The sequence below is a fragment of the Alosa sapidissima genome, chromosome 7 (assembly GCF_018492685.1).
Source record: "Alosa sapidissima isolate fAloSap1 chromosome 7, fAloSap1.pri, whole genome shotgun sequence".
Classification (NCBI taxonomy): Eukaryota; Metazoa; Chordata; class Actinopteri; order Clupeiformes; family Clupeidae; genus Alosa; species Alosa sapidissima.
The window spans coordinates 19,242,581-19,268,270 of record NC_055963.1 but is presented as its reverse complement, the minus strand read 5'-3'; the positions used below and the strand labels follow the sequence as shown (position 1 = coordinate 19,268,270).

Here is a 25,690-nt window from a genome sequence, read left to right as displayed (position 1 = left end):
AGATCACATTCTCTTGGGCTGGGCTGGGAGAGATGCGGGAAAGAGAAAGAGAGAGAAATCCGGGAAGAGAGAGAGAGAGAGGGGGGGGGAGAGAGAGAGAGAAAGAGAGAGAGAGAGGGGTAGATGGAGAGAGACAGGATAGAGAGAGGGAAGAGGGCAAGGAAGGGACAGAGAGAAGGATGGAGGGAGGGGAGAAGGGAAGGAGTGGGAGAGAGAGAGAGAGAGAGAAAGAGAGAGAGAAAGAAAGAGAGAATAGAGAAAAACATGTGATTTCCACTGACACTAAAAGCTGTTATTGTGTAATATGGCATACTGGCGTCCAGTTGGAACTTTGCTGTGTTTGATGGCTAAATGGGAATAAATGGTCATTATTTATCTGTCTTTGATTGCTTTCATCTGGCATTGTAATGATTTTGTGAAGTGTGAAAGGGGCTGAGGAGAGAGTCCAGTATGAGAGAGAGAGTGATACAGAGAGAGGGAGAGAGAGAGAGGGAGAGAAAGAGATGGAGAGAGAGGGAGAGAGAAATATGGAAAGATAAAGGCAGTGACTCACAACTCGGAGTGGATGTTGTCGGTGAGGAAGAAGAGCTGCTCCTGTCCGTCGGCTTGAGTGGACGAGAAGCGCGGCAGCAGACCCTGAGGACCCCTTACAGCAGCGCGGCTTCCTCACCCGCAGCACACTCAGCCTGCAGGAACACACACACACACACACACACACACACACACGCACACACACACACACGCACACGTACACACACACACGCACACGCACGCACACACACGTACACACACACACACACACACACACACATGTACACACACACACACACACACACGTACACACACGCACACAGAGACAGGGAGAGAGATATAGAGAACACAGCTATGGTTACTTACTGCAGTCTGCCAACACACACACACACACACACACACACACACACACACACACACAAGCACACTCAGCCACGGCTTTGCCAACAAACACAGCTCTGACTTGCAGTAGACTGCCAACACACACACAAACATCACTTACTGAAGCCTACTGAAACATACCACAGTGGTCACGTTACTGTAACACTGCTCGCAAGACTGCACCAGAGAGAGAGAGAGAGTGTGAGAGTGTGTGTCAGTGTGTGTGTGTGGCGACATTGAATTACACAGGACTATTCCAGGAATGTGCAATGCAGTTGTGTTTCACAACAGCTTGTGTGACAGCGCTCTGGGACTGTGGCCGTGACTGTGGAATTCCTCCTGCAGCATGAACAATACAAGGATGTCAAGGATTCTCATCAGACGAGCCTTTAAAGGGTCTAAAAAGGGCTATGGAAGTCGTTTTAGATGAGGCTGCACTCAGTAGCAAATAGAGATGATTAGTGGGAGAAAGCCAACCCATTACACAACACACTAGCTGATAAGAACCAGGTCAACCAGACCCGGATATGTCCATCGGTCGCACTAACCAGCAGACTCAGACCTCGGAGTGCGTGGCGTCCTCGGACTGCTGTGAGTAGTTGAACCACCAAACAGAGTAGTCGGGTGCAGAGAGTATGTACTGAGGGGGGCTTCTGATTTCAGTCTGGGCAACCCCTAAAGCCAGTGATCCAGTGGAGGCCCTACTCCCCCCCCCCCCCCCCCCCCCCCAACATTCTCCTCTCCAAAAACTCCCTGTTCCTCCTCTTCCTCCTCTCTAACAGCCTCCGCCCGGGCCAGCGGTGCTGGGGTCCTGTTGGAATGTGGGATCCGACTCTGATTGGACTGGGTCGGCTGCCCGTGGCTCGTGATCAGGGCCAAACGGTTCCAGTTGGACGACAAATGCAGTTTCGCTAAAACTGGAGATGTAGGGATTTTGATGCCGTTCCACTACCGTGAATTCATGTGTGTGTGTGTGTGTGTGTGTGTGTGTGTGTGTGTGTGTGAGTAGCGTTGCCAGTAGCGATGGGTTTACGACCTGAGGCTGGTGATGATGACTGAGAGCAGGTGAGGTGCCACGAGCACAGAGGAGAGGATGAGAGGGATCCTTTCCGGACACAAGGTTTCCTGGCAACTAACCTTTAAACAAGGATGTCAGGATATGTCACACCGTGTTAATGATCCAGCCAGGGCTTCAGTGCTGAAAAAGGGAAGGCTGTATGATTGTGTGTGTGTGTGTGTGTGTGTGTGTGTGTGTGTGTGTGTGTGTGTGTGTGTGTGTGTGTGTGTGTGTGTGTGTGTGTGTGTTTGAGCATGCATGCATGCGTGCGTGGTGGGGGTGGTGTGTGCATGAGTGAGTGAGTGAGTGCGTGGTGGGGAGGGTGGTTTTTGGACTGAGGTGGTGGTGGTGCGTGTGTGCGCGCATGGTTGGGGTGATAGTGATGCTGGGTGATGGTAAAGAGTTTAGAGAGGGATAGTGGTCTTCATTGGTCAAATCACAAAGCATTTTAGGTTACTGTAATGTGAAGGAAAGTGAGTTGTGAATGGCATGGCACGACACGATTCTAGTATTTTTGCGATAATATATTTTTGTTATGAATATACCCTTAGGGGACAGGAAGTCCGACACTAGAGCTCTCTGACTGCGGACACCTGTTTCCAGTTTCCAGTTACTCCTGGGTGTTTTTCCTCTTTTCTTTCCTCGGGATCTTTTTGTCCCGATCCCTCCTGTTTGTGCGCGAGTCGCTTTCCTGATCCCTCGCGGGGCAGCAAGGCGCCATTGTCTCAGTGACATCACTGAGACACTAAATCTCAGGGTGTCCGGTTCTGTTGGTGGCAAACCATGTCAAAGCAACGCATCAAAGTCTCAAAAGGAAGGAGGGAGGGTGGGGGGGGGGGGGGGGGTGAGAAAGAAGAAAAATCCAAACGTCTGTAAAGAGAGTGAAAAAAAGAGAGAAGAGAGTTGGCACCTTACACGAGCCACGCGAAGCCCACCTGTTGCTCCTTGGGTGACATGTAAAGGGGAGAATGGAGGTGGTGTTGCTGCTGGAGGAGGAAGAGGAGGACGGTGCAGGAGGAGGAGGAGGAGGAGGAGGAGGTGGGGTGCTGCCACTGCTCAGGGTGGAGGAGTGATTGAAGAAGAGTTCAGGCTAACTCAAAACAGCCCTTCATCCGGGACGGCTTCAAAACCCCCTCTCTCAACTCTTCACCACCATCACCCAGCATCACCATCCCCACAACATGCGCACACACGCACCACCACCTCAGTCCAAAAAGCACCCTCCCCACCACGCACTCACACATTCATGCACGCACGCACGCACACACCACCCTGACTACGCACGCACGCATGCACAAACACACACACACACACACACACACACAATCATACAGCCCTGCCTTGGTCAGCACTGAAGCCCTGGCTGGATCATTAACACGGTGTGACCGTGCACCATCAAATCAGATTGGGCCATGACAGTGAAAAGGCCCAGCCAGGACCTGGCTAACCTCTTTCTTTCTTTCTTTCTCTCTCTCTATCCCTCTCTCTCTCTCCTCCCTGAACCCTGCCCGCGGCTCGTAAGGCACCCTTACACAATACCCCTGCACTCGATTGTGGGGCTGAACAATAGGTTCAACTCCAGGTCAGGCACAGGGCCTGGAGCCCAGCCAGCCAGCCAGCCAGCCATCAATGGGCCCAAATAAACAGCTTTTGCTCCCTTCTTGCTCCCTTCAGAGAGAGAGAGAGAGAGAGAGAGAGCATAGAAGATGGTGTGCTAGAGAAAGACAGATGAAGATGAAGTGAGAAAGAGGGCAGAGAGAGCCAATGAGTGTATATGTGTGAGTGAAAGTGAGAAACAAGGAAGGACAGAGAGAGAAAGAGAAAAGAAAGAAAGAAAGAAAGAAAGAAAGAAAGAAAGAAAGAAAGAGAGAAAGAGAGAAAGAAAGAAAGAAAGAAAGAAAGAAAGAAAGAAAGAGAGAAAGAGAGAAAGAGAGAAAAGCAGAGGATGAGGTTGACTAATGTGAGCATTTAGCTCATGGGCCCATTAGCGGTCAAACAGCCGGTCACACAGCCCTCTCTCTGTCCACCCCAGTCTCGGTAGAAGACTTCAAGCATTCCGCACGCAAGGGACTCCCTCCTGGTACAGCGTCACACTGGCCACCACTGCAGAGGCAGACATTGCTCAGCAGACTAAGGGACCGCTGTTTTGCATGTCTGGTAGATGGCATGCATCACTGACACACACACACACACCCACCCCCACACACACAAACACACACACACACTGTCTGTCTATCTGTCTGTCTATCTCTCTGTCTGTATCACCTGCCCCAATTCACTGCTCCACTTCTTGCACTCTACTTCAGCTCCTTTGCACAAATGTTCCCCTAAACTTGGCAAAAGCATATGAGATTACTAAAAAAACAACAACACCACTGATTTCACTTAATGACTGAGGACGGGTCAGCAATATTCTGAAATCACCCAACGCCCCTCACCCCCATTACCACCAGTCCCACTAGCAATGGCAAACAATCAACTCTTGTCAAGCGAGTTCCCTCGAATGCCTTTACATTGTCTGCTGCAGGCCAGGCGGCAGCTATAAATAGGCCCTCATTGTGTGACTCAGGCTCTTGTCCTTGGTCAGCCAGTGAACCGACTGGTTAGCAAAACACACACAAACAAAGTAAACACCCCAGCTCTCTACTGAACGCTTCAACAGGCTGTATAAGGAAAAGCTAATCCGAACAAAAAAAGATAGCTTCTCAAAAAAAAAAAAGAGGGAGAGATAGAGCGATAGAGAGGGAGATGGAGAAAGTGAGAGAAAGAGAGAGAGAGAGTGAAGGAGAGAAAAAAACTGTTAACTGACAGCACGGGGCTGAGAGAGCAGGGGTGCTTATCCCAGTCAAATCCCCAAAGCGCCTGAGCCCCCGTCAGCTCTCCTCTCCCTTTGTTTTGGGATTGTAATTGAGCTGGCCCTGGATGGCTGCCTGGATTGCATAGTGCTAGAGGGAGGGGTTGGAGAGAGAGAGAGAGAAAGAAAGAGTGTGTGTGTGTGTGTAAATGAGAGAGAGAGAGAGAGAGAGAGAGAGACAGAGAGGAAGAGAGACAGAGAGAGCAAGAGTGTGTGACAGTATCTGTGTGTGCGTGTCTGTGTGTGTGTGTGTGTGTGTGTGTGTGTGTGTGTTTGTGTAAAGAGGGGGAGGAGGGTGCGTTTAGAGACAGGAGAGAGTTCACGAGCGGGGCAGGAGAGCAGAGGGACCGCTGTGGACAATCCCCCCGCACTAAACACCCACATGGGCCTGCTCCCCCAGCCTGCTTCTCATAAAGCCTGTTTATTTCCTGTTTTGCCATCTGACAGCACAAAAAAAACAACACAGAAGAAGAAGAAGCAGCGAGTCACAGAGACGATGCAATGGGGCCAAATGGAGCCTGAAAGAGCCTGGGGGAGGTATGTAAACAAACAAATCAAATCATGTACATAAATAATGAAATAAATAAGTAAACAACTACGGGGGAGGAAAGAACATTCTCACATTGGGCCACGCTGTGCCGCCTATCTCTGGGGAGTGAGGAGCTCAAGGGAGCGCAGTGTGTGTGTGTGTGTGTGTGTGTGTGTTCTTTATCTGGGACTCCTCCATCTTCACATATGCTCTGTGACAGGGCGCTGTGGTATGTGAACTTGTAAACACACAAACCTAAGGCCTCGCATGGAAGGGGTGCGAGATGGAACAGGAGAAGGAGAGAAGGAGAGGGAGAGAGCGAGAGAGAGAGGGTCAGAGTGGAGCCGAGTACTACGGACCGGGCCATCACCCCCCGCCCTCCCCCGTCATACCTGTGCGTGAGCAGTGTGCTGGGGTGTAACGGTCGGGTCAGACAGAGTCCGCTGTGAACCATGAATCCTGTGAATCCTGTGCGTTTTTGCGGTGTGTGAACTCTGGCTGAACTCGTGGCCGCACTGTGGCAGGCACGCTTTAGCTGCGCACCCCCCCAACCCCCACAACACACACACACACTGACCCCCTCCCCCCCTTTCCCGACAGCTCAGCTCCCATCCGAAGTTCCATGCCATTCCACTCCTCCTGTCTTCATCCTTCTCTTCTCCTCCTTGTCTTCCCTTCTTTTTCCGCCTCCCCCTATCTGTTTTGTGGACCGGTCCGCAGGAGAACAGGAAACCCTCTCATTCCTCCCAGTCCCAGCACCAATGAAAAGAAAGGAAAACAGAGAGAAAGAGAGAGAGCAAAAAGGGAGCGAGAGAGAGAGGGAGAGGGTGAGAGAGTGAGAGAGAGAGAGAGAGAGAGGGGGAGAGAGAGAGAGAGAGAGAGAGAACAAATCCCACTGCAGACAGCAGCAGGCAGTTGAGCCCACTGCTCTTGCGTCCTGCTTGCTCCCCAGCAGCAGCGGATGCCATGGCAGCCACGCCGGCCTACACGTCCTCTATGCCAACGCGCTGCCACCGGCTACACATACCAGACACCCTGTGTAATCCACCCCGGCCACTCAGGGCTCCAGGCCAACGGACGAGAGAAGGGACGAATTCCTCAGGTGGCACATGGATGGAGAAGGCCACGCTCCTGAAACAGACTGCTGTGACTGGAGCCAGAGCTGGCGGCACATTTGAAGTATCTCTCTGTGGTGATGGTCTCAGTTCTTCTACACACTGACTTTACCGTTTGTCCATTTGCTTGCGCTGGTAGCAACAAGAAGTGCTACCATGTAGGTTGCGTGTCCAAGAGCAAATAGCACATTTTCTAGCCAAAACCAACTCCTCACATTAAACAATTTATATATGGCAGTGCTCCGCTTTGATCACATGAACACTAATAGAACTTGATTAAAAAACTAAAAACTGCCACAACGGTGTTACTTTATGAGATAAATAAAAACAAAACATTCACTATTTGTAAATCTCTGCACTGTGCAGGTTAGTGATGCTGTGCTGCCGTACCTGTGGTTGCTAAGGCTGGCCATATCCCTCACAGTCTGTGCTGTCTCCGAGGCAAAGTCCAGTGCCCCAGCAACAGGCTTGGTCACCGTACCGACCAGCCCCTTCCCCAGGCCTGAGAAAAAGCCGCTGACTCCGCCCTCGGTCTTCACACCCTCCACGGTGGAGGTGATGACGCTGGTCAAGCCCCCGATGATGCCTGCACAGCCACAGATTATTACATTACATTTAATGCAGATTATTTACAGATTAGGAACATAAGAGAACACAGTATGAACATTCAAGCCAGGCTTACAATGTATTATATATGTATTACTGTATATCAAACAACACATTTCTAATTTCAACAGGATGTCTTTTCTGATACTGGATGTGTGAACAGTAGTAATCATTATCAACTAGAACAGAAAGGGCCTTTTTTCTACTTTATTGCAATAGAATGGAAAAACAGCCGAGGAGAACAATCAAACCTTCCTACTTCTCACAGACAGCGAAGAAAAACTCTTACCATGTGCCAGGCCATGGATCCCAGCCACTAGATGTTCTCCACTGGTGGCGCCATGGTAACGGATGTACTCTCTTTCACTTTGGTGTCGATGGTCCATCGTTTTCCCAAGCCCATCGGATAAGGTTCCCGCAAACTAACAAAAACAACAAAAAAATACCAACATGTGTTGACGCCATCTGACTGTAGTCAATGCAGAGCCTTTCAGCAGAAAGGACACCCATAGAAGGAAACATTTCACCGGCCCCGAAAACACTTTGGGACTGAAAAAGTGATGGAGGGTTCATCGCAAAGACACATAAACTTAACTGCAGTGCAATTTAGAGTATGATATTACACTCCGTAAAATGTCCCTCTTGCATTTTCTTCCATACGATCAGCAGTAGAGCTTTCCAACAATTTCCTCTCGGAGTCCTTCCTGGCCCCTTAGACAGAGCAATATTATGAACAATAATAGGCGCGGATGTGATTGATGTGGGGGATATGGTTGGTACTTCTGGTCTTCATCACGTCACTGAACCACGGAGAGGAAATCAATGTCAGTATTGCTGGATCTGACTGGGCCATCCATCTCCATCCCGCACTCATTATGTTTCTCTCTCTCTCTCTGTCTCTCCCTCCCTCGCTCGCTCTCTCTCTCCCTCTCTCTTTCTCTCTCTCTCTCTCTCCCTCCCCCTCAGATTTGTTACACACTTTAACAGTCATGAAATAAAATGAGACTAAAATAACATAACAATTCACAGTTTTGAGAGTTTCGACTCAACATTTCATATGTCAGAATCTTTCTTATGATTCTACACATAATAAAAACAAAACATTCTACTCTTTTCTTGAATTTCTAATCTTAAAAAAAGAATTCAAATGCTCGGTCACCTTCAGGGGATAGTTTTGGTATTATATATGTTATTAAGAGCAGGAAGCATGGCTATCTTTGTCCTCCCTCTAGTGTGATTCTATCCTGGGAGACGGCCTGGTGACTGGACTGGTCAGAGGAGAGAGGGCTAAGCCGTTGCGAGAGAGCTGCAGTGTGGATCTCACCACGGCTGGTGCCTCTCTGCTGCTCTCCTCGTCTCGCTCAGGATAACCGATTTTGCACAGCCCCTCATCCAGCTGTCAAATATATCAGCCTGTAATTAGTCTGCTGAGGGTGGCTTCTTCCCACCATTCCGTTTCATTCCTCAATTCTCTCTCTCTCTCTCTCTCTCTCTCTCTCTCTCTCTCTCCCTCCCTCCCTCCCTCCCTCCCTCCCTCCCTCCCTCCCTCCACAACATTAGCCGTAATCTTCAGTGGGAATGCGAAACACAAGATTCCCATGCTCAAGACAGGCCAATAGGGAAGGGGCACTTCATTCACTACTTTGCTATCAAAGTAAGCCCTTGCCCCATTGATGTCTCATTATATCTCTCAGGATAGTTTATCTGCAAGTGGTGATCACCCAAGACGTACTTGTATTGGTGTCTGGATTTTGAGCAATTAAACTTTGCCTCAAGCTATGCAGCAACACTGTTTCCTGGTTGGTGGTCAGGAAACTTAAACAAAACAAAACGCGATTTTAATAACATGAAATGACAGCTAGTTATCTTGCTTGTGTTCTTCTGTTAAAATAAAATTACGATTGTTAGAAACTCTCAGGGGCCCTGAGGAGCTTCGCTGCTTGGCCCCCAAAAGCACAAGTTTAACTTGGCGTCTTATTTGTTTACCTTAACACACACTCACAAATATCAACTGTTAACACAGTTCCCTGACCTAGATAGCTTGGATAGTTCATAGCAGGGTTGCACTTCATAGCCTCACATTAAATTCAATCAAGTAGGGAAGGACACAACACCTGTGACTTTACTGCTTTGGGAATAAAAAAAATGCCATATAACTTCTACCTGATACATAAAGGGTTTAGCATGTGAAAGAGGCTTCTCTCCCTGTTGTCTCTCAACCCACCCAACCCCTTTCTCCACACACTGTTGACCTGACTTTGCCCATGGAGCCTCCCCCTCTCCTCTCCTCTCCTCTCATCCCCCTCTCTTCTCCTCTCCTCTCCCCGTGGCCCCAGCAGGTGCTTGCTGGAAGTGGGTTTGTGTTACAGCAGGCCCCAGCCCTGCGTAAACACACAGACACACAGACACACACACAGACACACACACACACAGACACACACACAGACACACACACACACACAGACACACACACAGCCTTCTGCAGCCGCCGACACCACAGCTACAGCCACAGACAGGCATGAACTTGGGATGACCCCGCCGAGCAAAGTCCCTGCTGAGTTCACCGAGAGGCCAGCTCCCATTCTTTCTTTTCCTCCCTCTCTCACTCCCTCTCTCTCTTCCTCTCTCACTCCCTCTCTCTTCCTCGCTCACTTGCTCTCTTTCTTTGCTCACTCCCACACACTCGCTTGCTCATTCTCTCTCACTCACTCTCCCTCCCTTTCTCCCCCCTCTCTCTTTTTCGTATCCTTTTCTAGTTCGCTCACTCATTCTTTCTCTCTCACCCCCCCCCCCCCCTCTCTCTCGCTGTGTGTGTGTGTCTTTCTCTCTCTCCCCCCACAGTGAAACTAAACCAATAAACTTACCAGATCAGAGTATCGGGGGAGAGAGTGGGAGATGAGAATGCTTTCAAGTTTATGGCCCTACCACCACCTTGTTCAAACTGCTGCCCCCTAAACTCCAATCCCCTGGATGGACCTCAATACACGAGCGTACAGACCAGCATTTGTGGCTTTCCGTAAGCACCCCCCACCCCCTTTTATTTGCGCATCTGTGTTTGTGTGTGTACATGTGAGCACAAATGGGTGTGTCAACACTGGAGCTTGTGTTTGTCCATCTGTACATGCAGTTGTATGAGACTGTTTACATTTGTATTTGTGTGTGTGTGTGTGTATGTGTGTGTGTGTGTTTGTATTAGCAATGTCAACCCTGATAAGGGCTGACACAGAGCGAGCCTGCGCTGCAGTCCTAAAGTAGGTGAGAGTGCAGTGATCGGAGTGAGACTCCAGAGGAGAGGAGGAGAACAAGGCTCTAATTCACTGCTTATTAAGGCTGGCTTAAAGTGACCCTCTGATACGTGATACGCCATACTTCACCGAGGGGTCTTTGTTGTTCCACATACGCATGGCGCCTGTGGAGGGTCCACCTGCAAACAACTCTTATAGGGCCCAAAAGTGTGCTGAAACCGAAGTTTGCTGGGAAAGGTTTGTTTGCCGTGACAAGGAATTTTAAAGTAAATGGAAAAAAGCTCATAAGTTTGCAATGCAAAAACCGTCCAGCTGACGTGTGTTCCTGGAGAGAAGGAGAATAAAGTAATTAGCATGATTAATACGCTGACAAGTCAAGCTGCTCCAATTTTCTTTTACGGTGTGTTTTGGGGGAAACTCCGACGGATCAACAGCTTAAGCGCTCACGCACTTGAAAATGGCTTTTCCACTACATGCAACTGAATGGAATTTTTAAAAGCTTGGCCAGCATCTTGGCACAACATTTTTATTAGAGGAGCTGGAAGTGACTGATATGTGGGAGGCAAACTCTGGTTATGCTCAAGAAATTTTGCTCGAGGCAACACCGGCAAGCGCAAGATGCATCAAAGCTCTTACCTCCCCAAAGCAGATGAGCCGATTGGTAGAGAAATGGACAAAAATAGGCCAGATTTATCAATCTCCACACACACACACAAACCAATTATCATCAGTCTATCAATAAATCCAGCTATCTCTCTATCTACATCTCCATAAGAAAACAGCTAAACAGACCTAATGCATATTTATATGGTGCCCTCTGAGATCATCTACTAAAGGAGACGCAACAAACAAACGTTGTGGTCACAGACTTGGGCAGCCTGGGCAGCAGGGGACCCTGGGATCACTCGAGAGCCAAGAGTGGCGTCTCTGGAGGTTCCCAGACGAGCCGGGACATTAGAGCTTAAGAGCCCTCATGGCATGGGCGGCGCGGGAGGCGAACGGGGGGTTAGACGAGCGTGTAGGAGAGGGGAAGGGAGGAGAGAAGCACACTGCCCTGGGCTGAAAAACCCACACCCGGGGGGTGCCTGACACCGAGTTGGCCGCGGCTGAAAGGGCCAAATTCGCCCTGGCCCTGTCACAGAGGCATGCTGGGAGTGTGGGACCTGGGCTGGGCGGCAGGGATTTGGGGGGGAGGGGGGGTGTCTGGGAGTGGAGCCCGCTGGCGACGCCCCCCTCTCTGGGCTCTGGGGCCTGGGCCACACACAGGCCCGCTGGGGCTGCTACCGGAGAGCCCAGCCAAAGGGCCGCGTCTCCGACTGCACTCTGGTGACCACGCAGATGACAGGCCAAAGGGGGAAGCTGAAGTACCGTGAAACAACTTTTCCGAGAAGAAGTGTGAACATGCTGTGTTTTTATGGGTGGGAAATTCTCATGTATTGGAACACAATTTAAGGGGACGAGATTTTGCAGAGATTTCTTTGGCTGATTCCAAACGGCTGCATACAGTACAAGAGCTCGACATAAGAATGTGATGTAAACAGCTTATTTTCATGACATTTCTCTGCAACGCTTGTGGGAAAAAAGGCAAAAACTAGCAGAAAGCAAGTAATGGAAAATCCATATAAACATGGCAAGCTGATGTACATTCCAGAGAACAGGAAATAACGGATGAATAATTATCACAATTAACAGGCGGACAAGTCAAACTGCTCTGACTTTGTTTCATGGCGTGTTTGGGGGAAATCCGACCAACTGCCTTGAGAGTTGAGCCAAAGGTCCGGCTTCTCCACTGCACTCTGGTGACCGTGCAGATGACAGGCCAGGATGATGATCCTGAAGTACCGTGAGACAGATTTTCCAAGAAGTGTGAACGTGGTGTGCGTGCGCACGGCGGGGGGAAACATCTTATGTGTTGTGTTGTGCTGTGTTGTGCTTTCGGGGCGGCTGTTGCCATAGATATCTGGCTATAAGCACCACCTGAGTGTCCGTCGCAGCCTGGAAAGAACACGCCAGAGAGATCAGCCGGCATACGCCCTACACATGCACCTTGTCCTCCTGGCCCTTACTGGAGGCTGCAGGAGTACCAAGAGACCAGAGACACCAATAGGAAATCGGACTGAAGGAAACCTGGTCCTGATCTCGCACACATCCTCTGGTTTCAGACCTAGATCAGGGCCAACCTTCCTCATATCAGCCAGCTCAAGATCCTAGATCAGGGCCAACCTTCCTCATATCAGCCAGCTCAAGATCCTAGATCAGGGCCAACCTTCCTCATATTTGCCCACTTTAGACCTTACTGTAGATCAGGGCTAACCTTCCTCATATATTGTTTCTCATATTAGTAACCTCCATGCGGCCCAGATTTTACGAACACAGAATACCCACAGAGACGGTACAGAGTTTCTCAGTGTGGTTTGCAATTGACGCAAAACCCAATGTAAACATAGAACAGCATTCTCTGTTCCAATCACTACGGACCAGCACCACTCCCCTCAGCAGTAACCCAGACTGTGGAACCAGTGGTGTTATCATTCTCTCGCTCACACACACACACACACACACACACGCACACACACACACACACACACACACACACACAGATCCCTTCCTTCTCAGAACACATTCTTGAAAAACTCACAAGCATCAACAGACAAAACAGTCTGGCTTTCCAGAAAACTTAAGCAACGAACTTTGACCGGTCTTTCCACCGTGTGTCTCCACTGGCTCAACTACACTGCCCACACGTCTCTGGCTTTAAAAACAAATCCTCACCCTGAGAATTAAACAGTTTACATGTACCTTTATTTACTTAAGGGAATGCTTTTAGCCAAAGTAGATTTGATCAGAGACAGGGTGTGTGGGCTAGAAAATATCAGAGCAAGGTGCTGACACCAATGTCAAGGGATGACAATCCACAGACCGTACAAAGTGATGGAAATGGGGATCTGCACAATTCGATGAAAGCATCTGCTAAATGATTTAATGGCAATGTGTCAAACAAAACTCTGAAGCAGAGGTGAAAAACTGGCTTCAGACAGTACAAGACTGACTATGAATGTCTTCCAACTAAAACATCTCATTCTGACTAGCACAACTCTTCAGCCAGGTAGATCTGCTAATTAGTGAAATCATCAGGGTTAAGTACACAGACAGAACAATGGTAGGACACTCACTTTCTGTAGCCAGAGTTTTCCTACTCTAGCAGCATGAAGAAGTTGCACTTTTTTTAATTAATGTTTGGGAGCTACTCCAGTGTGCGGACATCCTCTTTTGCTTAACCTTAGTAGACTTAGTATACTTTACCTTAGTAGACTTAGTATACTTTACCTTAGTAGACTTAACCTTTGTATACTTAACCTTAGTATACTTTATCTTAGTATACTTTACCATAGTATACTTAACCTTAGTATACTTTGTCTAGCACCTGCCCTAAGGATAGTTGGGATGTGCACGCAACCACTCTATCCAAACAAAGCAGCATTTCCCAAACCGGTCACTTTGGACCATTAGCCCTGTCGAACCGCAAAGACTCTGGTGCAGGACCACAGGGGTTCTTGTTCTCGGTACTGGAGCGATCTGGCAAGTGTCCGCATGTCTGTTGGCCTGTCTTACCTTGGCCGCTGAGTTGGAGACCCCGTGGGTGACGTTGCGGATGAGGCCGCCCACGTTGCCGTACTTGATGAGCTCGGACACGCCCTCGGTCACGTCGTTCAGCAGGCCCATGGGGTTGCCCAGGAAGTCCACCGAGCCCAGGATCTGAGCCGCCTGGCTGATCAGCTCCTGAAAGAGATACACAAACACACAAGTGAACACATGCATGGACACACACACACACGCATGCACGCGCACACACACACACACACACACACACAAGTGAACAAATGCACAGACACACAGGCGCACGCACGCACATGCACACACAAATAATGCCTTTTAATCTGAATAACAGCAACACCAGCCCCATCCACAGTTACAACACATGAATTACAAATACAATTACGTTCCATTATTGATTAAGACTTGATTTGACTTTTGACAATGAATAAGGCAACCTCTAATGTGTCCACTTTTACATCTGACTTGCCTAAAGTCCTGACAGAGGAGCAGTAGAGCTTAGATCAACAACAACAGCCTGGTTTCTCCCTTGTAAATAACTCATTTGCTGGAATATGAGGTATGCAAAGTTGCCCTGGTTTGAATTTTCCCATCCATCTGTGCAAGGTAACTTCAGCATAACACAATGTGAGCCTTGGGGGCAAGAAGCAGTGGTATTGGGGCTGTAAGCAGCACCATGCTGAATGAGTGGAGCTCAAAACAGCCCCAGCGCTTAAAGAAAAACAGCTGTTGGGCCCGGTGGTAGGTCTGCGAGTTGGTTGTTTTCCCCCTTTTAGACACCGCGCTCACCTCTCTAAAGTGCTTCAGGATGTCATTGATGATGATCTCCTGCGTCTCGTACGGGTGCACGCGGGTATATGGGTACATGTTGATGATGGCGTCCTCGAACCGGATCAGGGGGATGCCCAAGGTGCCCTTCAGTGCCTGGCAGGACAACAGGAAGTTGTTGCAAACTATTAGAAGATGGAACAGAACACTTCTCGACATTGCACTGAACTGTAAAATACAGGCCACAGGCGACACACAAATGCGCGCTCCCAATAACAGATAAGATCTAGTAGGATCAAGGGCGCTTCCGGCATTGAGGCGGCACTCTGTCTTCATGGCTGCAGTTCAGCTGAGACTACCACTCAAGGGGCAAACTAGGGGCTGATTAACAACCGTATCTCTCCTGGGTTCTGGACCAAATGGATAAAGAGATACAATCTTTTATTAACTGAAGCTGCTGAGGGGGCTTAGTGTAGAAAATAAAAAATAAAAGATTTAAAAACACTGATCTTGGCGCTGGCAGTTCGATAAAGAGGACACATTGCATCCCCTTGTGTTAGCCAGAGGAACTGTATACTCTGATACCAGAAAAGACCTGGAACATGCTCATACACAAGCGCTCAGTTGGTCAAAATGAAAGGGCTTGTCCTTGAGCACAATCCATTAAACTTTTCATAAAATTAAAAATTAAAATTATCCTTAAATTCATATAACTGTCTACTTTGTGTGCAAATAGACTAAGTTTACATTTGCTTTTAAAATGTTCATTAAGTGATCAGGTCACAAGTGGTCAGTTCTAAATACAAGTGTAAACATCCACCAAGCTGCATTGTGATCCGATTTGCTCAAACCACTTGCTGAGGTAGTTAGGGACACATATATCTTGCTAATGCGTTTTGATTCATCCCGGACAATGACAGTTCTAATGAATGTGACGTCTCGGCTGAACACTTGTGATTAGATCACACAAAATCGTAATTTGACTGACTGTTGAACTCAAATGTCAACAACCTATTTTTAGGATTGGAGACTACAGACACAGTACAAAGTATGACTCTATTACCTTGAGGTCTGGAGGAAGTTTGTGGGAGGTGAACACACTGAGTTTGACCTGAGGGAGGCTGATCTTCAGGTTTTCAAAGTAGTAGCGCTTAGGAGTCCCCGTGTCCTCACTAGTCTTCTCATACAGGTTCTCATCCAGCTTCTCCATCTCTGTATGCGTGCACGTACACACACACACACACACACACACACACACACACACACACACACACACACACACACACACACACACAGAGAGAGACAGAGAAAGTGTTTTGCCAACATGCTAACAGATGCCCAGATCATTCTACACAATGATCAGGATAATGAAAGCACTCACTAGTATTAACTAGAAACAGCAATCACTTATTAGCATAGACATAAACCAACCTTCAGTTTGGCCATATCCAAAAAAGCTTAGCAGCTTCAGCAGGAGCTTCTCCTCGATGATGACGGTGAACCTCCGGGCAGTGACCATCAGATGCTACCAAAAACAATCAGCATCATTACACCCTCTCACAGAGAGTCATCAAACAGACCCCACTACAAACGGATCTCTCTCAATTCCAATCACTTACGCTCAACCATCCCCCTCGGAACCCCCCCAAACAGAATACAAACTCCACACAAACACTCTGATGCAACTTCTTGGGTGCATACTTTATGTATGAGCTGTGTATGTTTAAAGCCAACTTCAAAGGCATGCTGCTGAGAGGTTCATCCATTAAGCAGAGGACTGATCCTATCCTGCAGCTTTGAATAGGACCAGATGAAACTCCAGACTGGTTACCTTGAAGAGGTCAGTGAGCATGAGGTTGCTGGGGACTTTGACGGCGTTGACCTGGAGAGCAGGGCCCGAGTCGGTAATGTTGCTCTCGGTGGAGGCAGGGGTCATACACATCATGACTGGTTGAGTGGTGCCCAGTAGCTGGTTATCCACCTGAGGGGGCATGAGCAAAGGAAGGATGAGGGAGTGAGTGTGTGAGTGTGTGTGTGTGTGTGTGTGTGTGTGTGTGTGTCAGGCTGAATGGTGCCCAGCAGCTGGTTATCCACCTGAGGGAGCACAGGAAGAATGTGTGTGTGTGTGTGTGTGTGTGTGTGTGTGTGTGTGTCCACCTGAGAGAGTGCAGACATACTGAGTGAGCCTGATGTGTACTTCACAGGCCGAGAGGTAACCAGTAGCTGTGGGTACAGCTTTGATTTTGTGTATGTGCGAGTATGTGCATTGTGCATGCATGTGTGTGTGTGTGTGTGTGTGTGTGTGTGTGTCAGGTTGAATGGCGGCCAGCAGCTGGTTATCCACCTGAGGGAACACAGGAAGGATGAGTGAGGGAGAGTTGTGTGAGTGTGAGTGTGAGTGTGTGTGTGTGTGTCTGTGTGTGTGTGTGCACGCACATCACAGGTTGAGCGGTGTTGACAGCAGCTGGTTATCCACCTCGCAGACACACTGGATGAGTGAGCTTGATGTGTACATCACAGGCCAAGAGATAACCAGAAGCTGTGGGTATAGCTGTGATTTTGTGTGTGTGTCCGTATGCGCGCATGTGTGTGTGCCTGTGTGTGTGTGCACGCACATCACAGGTTGAGCGGTGTTGACAGCAGCTGGTTATCCACCGGAGAGATCGCAGACACACTGGATGAGTGAGCTTGATGTGTACATCACAGGCCAAGAGATAACCAGAAGCTGTGGGTATAGCTGTGATTTTGTGTGTGTGTCCGTATGCGCGCATGTGTGTGTGCATGTCTCTCTCTATCACAGATCAACTGGTACCTAGAGTGTGTGCACAAAACACTGGTTTTAACCGGGCTAGATGACCGGGTCCAGTACCTGAATCTTCTGCACGCTCATCTCCAGCACCTGGCTCCCAGCGGTGCGAGTGAAGTGGACGTCGATGCCCGACAGCGTGGCAAAGACCAGCTCCTCAGGGACCTTATTCACCAGAGACACTCCGACGCCATCCTCAAGGCTCACCAGCACCTAATCATGAACAAGCCAAACAGAGAAGAGCAATGAAGGCAATGAGGTCTCATGTGATGAGTGCAGAAGGCTCAGGACATGCTGTGGGTCATCAGGTTCTCTACAGTGGAATCTGGGACTCTCCTCATACCAATAAGGAGCAATGGAGTACAAACTTAATGTTTTAACTGAAATCCAGGATGAAGCGAAAGCTCTTATGACACAACAGACGAGTCAAAAATACTGGACTATCGTGGCAAACATGTTTCGCAACCCTACAAAATAACGTAATTTCAGTGTCTGACTTAACATGCGCACATAATGTTGGACTACTTTTTGCACCTTCACCATGACACTCACTCTCTTGAGCACCTCACCATGCACACAGAACTACAGGCCCTGTCACTACAAGCGTCTCATGCTTGATCATCCTCAAGCCCACTGTTTTTTTTACATTTAATTTATTAGTATATTTAGTTTTTCTTATCTCCTACTGTCTCTATTGTACAGTGGAGTTTGGTTATATGTTTATACTTATATTTACCATTTCTGCTGTAAGTGCATGTTGTGTGTGATGTCTGTATGCTACTGAGACCCCCTGAATTTCCCCTTGGGGATCAATTATGTATGTATGTATGTATGTATGTATGTATGTATGTGTGTGTGTATGTGTGTGCGTGTGCGTGTGTGTGTGTGTGTGTGTGTGTGTGTATGTGTATCTATCTATCTATCTATCTATCTATCTATCTAACAGTCAGGTTCCAACACTGCAGCTTTTCACACTGAGAATTTCTGAGTTTGACACAAGCGAGGTTGACGTCAGTGACCAGATGTTCCCATAAGACATCTGGCAGTATAGAGAGAGCTTCCTGTACCTCCAGCTCCTCCTCGGGGGCCTTCTTCTCCGTGACCTCTTTGGTTTGGTTCTCCTCGGTGCTGGATGGCCGGTTCATGCGACGATGATTGAAGTCACTTATCTAAAGACATGACAAAAATGCCATTTTAACACATTATGACATCAGCTACATCAGTAGCAGAATATATATATATATAAATAAAAAGGAATCAACTGTCAATACATTATGTAAAAAGGAATCAACTGTCAATACATTATGTATTCCTTAAAAACTAGAATTTTGTTTCCAATGTCATATATCTCAATACCGCATTAATGCAATTAATCAATGCACCGAAACACCGCAACAACAATTATTGTGGCAAAATGCTATTGCACAAAATGCTATTTAAAGGTGATCTAATTAATGTTACGTGGTTTCTAAGCTAAAATTTGTTTTGTCACATATAGCAAACATCACCTCACCATCTGCTAGCTGCCTGTACTGTAAAAAAAACATGGTCTCTGTGGACAGCCCAGGCTCCAAAAACGGCAACAAAAACAACTTGGTTCAGCCTGGACCATAAAAACATAACAAATTGTTTCAGCCAATCACCGACGAGATGCGTGTTTAGGAGAGTTTCAATTGCACGGGAGGGAGGGAGGGAGTAGCGAGCTAGCTCTCTGTTTTGTTTGAACGTCAACAGAAGTGACGTTACCCAACATTGCTTAGAGTCCCTATAAAAGGAAGTGTTTGTGGTTCTTACCTGCAGGACTCTGGTGGGTCCATCAGGGACGACCTGCACGGAGAGGACCCCGGAGCCAGGCCTCATCTTCTGGTTGATGAACTGCTGCTCTGGGGTTGGGGCCATCAGGCCTGAGTCGGGCCCCAGCACCACCTCTGCCCCGTCAAACAGCCCCGACACACCACCCTTCACCTACAGGCCAAACAGGCAGTCATACATGTGCAATTTTAATATTAAGGTGTCAATAGGACATGCATCATTTAGATGTTCAAACCTTCTTTTGGAAAATAGTGAAATCAATTTAGGTATTTTAATAGGTATTAGGTTTTAATTTAGGTTGTTAATTGATAGGTTAAAACATTTTGGGTGCGAGTTATATTTTGCCGACAGTGGATGGGCACTGTGGCCAGAGCGAAGTCAGACACACGGATTTGGCAGAGTCAGGCCAAAGCTAATTAATAAAAGATAGATAGACAAGATTTTAACACAGGTTGCATGTGATTGGTTTATTCAATTTCACTTCACCGGAGAGGTCATGCCCATTTCAGAGTCCCCACCTTGACGTAGCTTCCCGCTACCTATAGAGCCGCCGAACTCGGGCCCTTTGTGTCACTTGAAATGAATCCTAACATCCTAAATGTGTGCACAGTGCTGTGCATGCACACGTGTACAGTTTATATTATGTGTACGCGTCTGACTCAACATGCTGCATAAAGCCGTGGTCCTCACCTGCACCACCAGTCGGGGGAGGCCACAGGTTAGCATGCCATCGCTGAAGTGCCACGTCTGGGTGGTGCTGCGTCTGGAGTCTGGCCTTCTCAACATCAGCGGCTCATAGCTGGCGAGGGAGAGAGAAATAAATAGACAGACAAAACAGCAGTGCAATTGGAATCAGTTGAGTAACACAGCTCTGTTTTGTCTAAGATCCGCGTTAAGCACATCAACATCCTCAAAACACACATGAGTCAGTGACTGTTAGCAGAACATACTGACGTCAAATATGTGCGTGGTCGCTGCTTTCTTTGCTCCTATTCACGCAGTTGCATGATAAACCACGACACCGTAAACCCCAAACACAGAACTTAAAAAGCTTTCACATACGCAGCTGACTATTAGTCATGCCTTCTGTTTTAGGAACATCAGGAGAAACAAACTCCCACAGACACAACATGCGCTCATCAGGTCAGTGACCTCGTGCCGACCTGTTATCTGTGACGGCAGCCAAACCGGCGATGTCCAGGACCAGGGAGGAGTCCAGGGGGCGGGGCTGGGCGGGTTTGCTCTGTGGGGGGGAGGAGCCTTCGTGGCAGAGCATCCCTGTGCCAGTCATCCTCCAGAGCTGGGAACGCTTCCCTGGCTCCTAAACACACACACACACACACACACACACACACACACACACACACACACACACACACACACACACACACACACACACACACATTAGGGTCTGAGAAATATTTATACTTCTACATACTACATAATTAAATTAATGGTGAAATCAATGGGGGGGGTAATTCAATTTACATAAAAATATACTGACTCGCAGAGATTGCGCAATATTCACGGGGAGAAGAGACGTCTTTATGCCGTATTATGTTTCAAAAAACGTACCGGCGAGTGTTTACATACAAGTCGGCATGTTGGAGAGCCAGAAGGCAGGAGAAAATGCCAAAACCCACTGTTTTGAGACAGGTTAGCCATCGTGTTATATTATTATTATATTATTATTATTTTAGTGTGGGTGTAGGGGGGTCTGGCGTCTGAGGCCTGGTGATCAGAAGCCCTACCTTCTTCTTGAGGATGACCCTCTGTGTCTTTGGTTCCACGTCCAGCACCAGCTCAGCACAGCCCACCACACGCTTCTTCCCCACAGGCCTCTTCCCTGCGTCCCTTCAATCGGACACCACAGAGTAGAGGTTTGAGATTAGCAGAGAATAGTCTGGGTGCGTGGAGATATGGAACTACCACGATCAGTGTAGACTGCATTTTATGTTTATATAATATTTGGATTGATAACAAAGAAGCAATACACTGGAGAAAAGGGTAGTCTGATTAAGCAACGTTATATATGTTACACAAAGCCTCACCAACAGCATGATTATTGCTGCATCATTTTGTAAGAGGCAATAGTAACATAATGGACAGCTACAGGCCTAAATAAACAGTCAATAACAGAGAGACAGAGAAAGAGTGAGAAAGAAAGAAAGAAAGAAAGAAAGAAAGAAAGAAAGAAAGAAAGAAAGAGAGAAAGAGAGAGAGAGACAGAGGCCAGAACACACTGCAGACCCCTGGTCCGGGCAGTTGCACTCACTGGGAGAATGTGTATGTGGCGGCGATGTAGATGAAGTTCTCGTAGTAGAGCTTGTTGTACTCGCGGAAGAAGTTCATGTCTGCGGAGACCTCGGACGAGCCGGCACCCTTGACAGTGAGCGTGAGGTAGGGGGGCAGCGTGGGCTCGTCGCAGGCGTAGTCCAGTTCTGACCCCGCCTTTACCTCCGTGTGCAGCCGGATGTCGGCCACGCCGTGCTGCCAGAACTGGATGGGCACCTGGACAGAGGTGGGAGATACATCGACCGTCAGAATAACAGGCTACATATTATCGATAATATTATGGATATATGCATTCTCTGCATATATTCAAAATAACACAAATCCTTTAAAGTTTACTACACAGAGATGTGTTTAAAAATCAACCCAAGTTGTGTTATTTTCAACACATATTGTGTAACAAATAAAAAAAGGAAACAACACAAACTGTGTTGTCCCTATCTGGATACAGAGATGTGTTAAAAACAACACAAGTTGTGCTGTTTTCAACACATTCGTTTTAAGAGTGTATATGTAACAAAAAAACATGCTGTATGAAATAAAAATGGCTCCTTACATCAGAGATGTTGTCTACACGGAAGGGTGGAGGCAGGTGGTCGGTGTCGCTGAAGGAGATCTGGTAGGTGGCTCCTTTGAGGCTGATCTCCGCCCGGAGGAAGAAACAGTTTCCCAGAGTGTCCCTAAAACCCATTGCAGGACAAAGTTACTAAATAAACAAACACACAACACAAGTCACTGGAGCTATAATAACATACAATAAATCAGCAGTTAGTAGTGCATGTATAACAATATAGCATAACAATAATAATTGTGATAATGATAATTTGATGGGGGGGGGGGGGGGGGGGTCCCTATGACCCCAAAGTCTGCTATGGCCAGCCTCAGGTCAAAGAAGTTTGAGAAAGGCTGACCTAGATGACCTGATGGTTAATGTTAGATAGATAGATAGATAGATACTTTATTGATCCCCAGGGGGATCAATATGTTCTAGATCATATATGTTCTAGATCACCTAGATGACCTGATGGTTAATATGACGTGAGTGTGCCTACCTCATGTTGACGTGAAAAGACTTGGGCTTGTTGACCTCGAAGCCGCCGGACCAGGTGCAGTTGGTGTTGTCCATGAGCCGCACGCACAGCAGCTGGTCGTAGTCGTTCCTGGGCCAGTGGAACACCACGCTGGAGCCGGGCAGTGTGGAGATGTAGCCCTCTGGGTTGGTCGTGCCCTGCAGTGCACCAGCGAAAAGGAACAAGCTTTTGGTATTTCATAAACACAATGTGTGGAATATACTGGCTTAATGTGAGGGGGCAAAACAGCCTTGATGTCTCAGATGTCTCAATTTTTTATTTTTTTTATTTCACAGTAGCTGAATGGTTTGGGGTGAAGTTCGGTGAAGACTGAGTGACGGCTGACCTTTCCTCTGGCAAACTCCCTCTGCGAAAAAGCCAGCTTGTGCGAGGACCGATTGTCGAGCAGGTAGCGCGGTGCAAATGTCACAATGTGGGTGTCGCGATAACGGCCTTTCCCTTTCCGCACGTTAATGCCTACGAACAAACAAACACAGGCTGCCACTTAGTCGCCACTTCATCAGGTTCCATTGTAATAAGCGTGAATAGACGTCCAGACGTACAGGGCCGGGGGGCCTACTTGCCTATGTTGTAGATGAGTCCGGGTCTGAGGCCGTGTTGGATCACCTTGACGGCTCTCACACCGCTGCCTCCGTCCAGAGAGAAACCCTGACACCAGCCAGGGACACCGTCAGGGTGGATGTTTTTCCCTATCCGCATGGTGCACCTGAGAAAGAGAAGGATAGAGAAAGAGAGATGAAAAGGAGAGGGGAGATGGAGTGGATGTGAGAGAGAGAGAGAGAAAAGGAACGCATGGTTATTGTGACAAAGAAATAAAGATGATGAGAGTGACAGGACACGCCAGATGAAGAAGCTGACGAAACTAGAGTGAGGCGGAGAACAGATTAAACAACTAGAGAGAAACTGCAACTTTTCCCAACTTTGCAGGCATGCTGCCCATCTCTTTCTCTCTCACACACACACGTTTTCTTGTGTCAGTGGCACACTGTTACAGCTGTATGTGTTTCCTGTGTTGTATTTGTCCCTGTGTCTCTCCCATTCTCACCTCTGCTCTGCTCACGCACACACGCACACACACACACACTTTCGTCATTGGCATGCACACGCACAGCCTGCACCCTCCACTCACATGTTGGGCTGCTCCTTGTCGGTGTAGCAGAAGAGCAGTGGGCTGAGGCTGCGGGCCATCTCATGCTCCTCAAACTGTCCCGACGCGTCCGCTTTAGTGTTGTCCTGTCTGAAGATGAGGGGGAGCCCTGCAGCGCACACACACACACACACACACACACACACACACACACACGAGAGACACACTCTCAATGCAACGATCTGCTGACTTCACACCGAGATGGTTCAATTCAGTTGAGTTTCAGCTAAACAGTGCCATTAATGATGAACGATTTCGAAGAGGCTTAGTAGTCACACTGGAGTAAGTAGAGCTCCTACTTTGTATGAGACTGCTGCAATCTCCAAACTCCACCAACATTAAGCATTGGAAGTTTTACTTATGGGTTTCTATATTACTTTTCAAGACAGCAAGTATAGGAAAATAACATTACACAATACTAGTTTTAGCGTCAACTTTTTTTTTTTCTGTCTGAATCTGGAAAATCATGATAAAAACATCATCATAAAATGTCTTCCCAAAATGATCTATTGAGGCATTATTTCCCCACATGCTCTACTGCATCAATAGCACATGACCGAGCGTCCACTGGGGCCACTAGCTGCAGCAGTGTTGTTTACCGGTCTTGTTGATGAGCCAGTACGGGGAGGAGATGAGGATCTTGAGCGCTCCCTGGGCCCTGAGGATGATGCGGATAGTCAGACACAGGAGGCGCCTGTTGGCGTCATACAGACGCATGCGGACCACGTAGTTCTGAGTACCGGGGGGGATCAGCAGCTCCTTGCACACAGGGAAGTTCTCCAGGAGAACACCTGGGTGGGAAGACAAACAGGTACGCACACAATATCAATATGTTTTCCCCTGTTCATACACTCCAAAAAAAAAGTTTCAAATAGCATGCAACACAATGCACAAAGGCCAAGTTTGAGTCTTATTCTTATAGCCATATTCATATCTCACAGGCAGCATTGTGCAACTAAGCATAACACACAAACAAACCCTCTTCAGGCAATAGCTTTGCTGGAATGTTGGAACTTGGTTGACTTATTTTAAACTTTTATCCAAATTGAGACATAAAATACCAAAAGTTTGCCTTTCAGAAGGATCTCAAACCATGACTTTCAAACTGCTAACACCACCTCCTTTTTTTTTTTTAATACGCTTCGCGTCGGGGCCGTTTTACCATCTAGAACGTGTATTAACTTTGTATGGTCGAACGGCGTGTCGTCCATTATCCCTTACATAGTTCAGCTGAGCCTGCGGACTCACCCAGCTCCATGTTCTGAGAGGTGTCTGCGGCGTGCAGCACGGCCTCTTTGCCCGGCTTCATGGTGCCCTTGATGGTGGTGCCCTTGATGTAGTAGTTGAGGTCGCAGGGCAGCAGGTTGGCCAGTACGAGTGTGGGCAGCAGGTAGATGGTGTGGCCAGGCTGACGGTAGATCTGCTTGGCACCACCGGCCACAGTCTTAGCAGGCTTCTGGTCAGGGTAGTTCTCCTTCTTAATGACCACACAGAACCTAAATATATATACAATATATGAAGCCTCACATACATGATGTACATATATGATAAACAGTTTCTAAGGCCATGTACATATTGTATCGTATATAATAAGGTAAGGAACATTTCTATGCCCAACTTTATCCAAAAAAGTCTTAGTTGTCATATAATTGTCTTTATCTATTTTCAAATCTTAAGCGGCCTGAACGACGTCTGAACGCTGGTACATTGCCTGAAAATGGCAAACTCTGTCTATGCCACATTAATGGGAACAAAGTTGAAAATGCTGGAACTTGGTTGACCCATTTTAAACTTTTATCCAAGTTGATACAGTAAAATACCAAAAGTTCGCCTTTAAGAAG

The 25,690-nt window shown here is 47.8% G+C and overlaps 1 protein-coding gene across 1 annotated transcript in view; it reads right to left on the bottom strand.

Annotated features, from left to right (window-relative positions):
- vps13d (vacuolar protein sorting 13 homolog D) overlaps positions 1-25,690 on the bottom strand; it is a gene marked incomplete at its 3' end in the record, with an annotated part of 60,594 nt that overhangs the window by 2,857 nt on the left and 32,047 nt on the right. Inside the window, 23 exon segments of the mRNA XM_042097882.1 lie at positions 554-645; positions 647-686; positions 6,858-7,053; positions 7,363-7,495; positions 13,931-14,098; positions 14,723-14,857; positions 15,765-15,913; positions 16,133-16,226; positions 16,533-16,682; positions 17,571-17,720; positions 18,575-18,676; positions 19,302-19,472; positions 20,010-20,118; positions 20,483-20,640; positions 21,071-21,173; positions 21,595-21,830; positions 22,168-22,291; positions 22,664-22,839; positions 23,028-23,158; positions 23,266-23,408; positions 23,832-23,958; positions 24,449-24,640; positions 25,098-25,371. Of these exon segments, the coding sequence (XP_041953816.1) occupies positions 554-645; positions 647-686; positions 6,858-7,053; positions 7,363-7,495; positions 13,931-14,098; positions 14,723-14,857; positions 15,765-15,913; positions 16,133-16,226; positions 16,533-16,682; positions 17,571-17,720; positions 18,575-18,676; positions 19,302-19,472; positions 20,010-20,118; positions 20,483-20,640; positions 21,071-21,173; positions 21,595-21,830; positions 22,168-22,291; positions 22,664-22,839; positions 23,028-23,158; positions 23,266-23,408; positions 23,832-23,958; positions 24,449-24,640; positions 25,098-25,371 (3,353 nt within the window).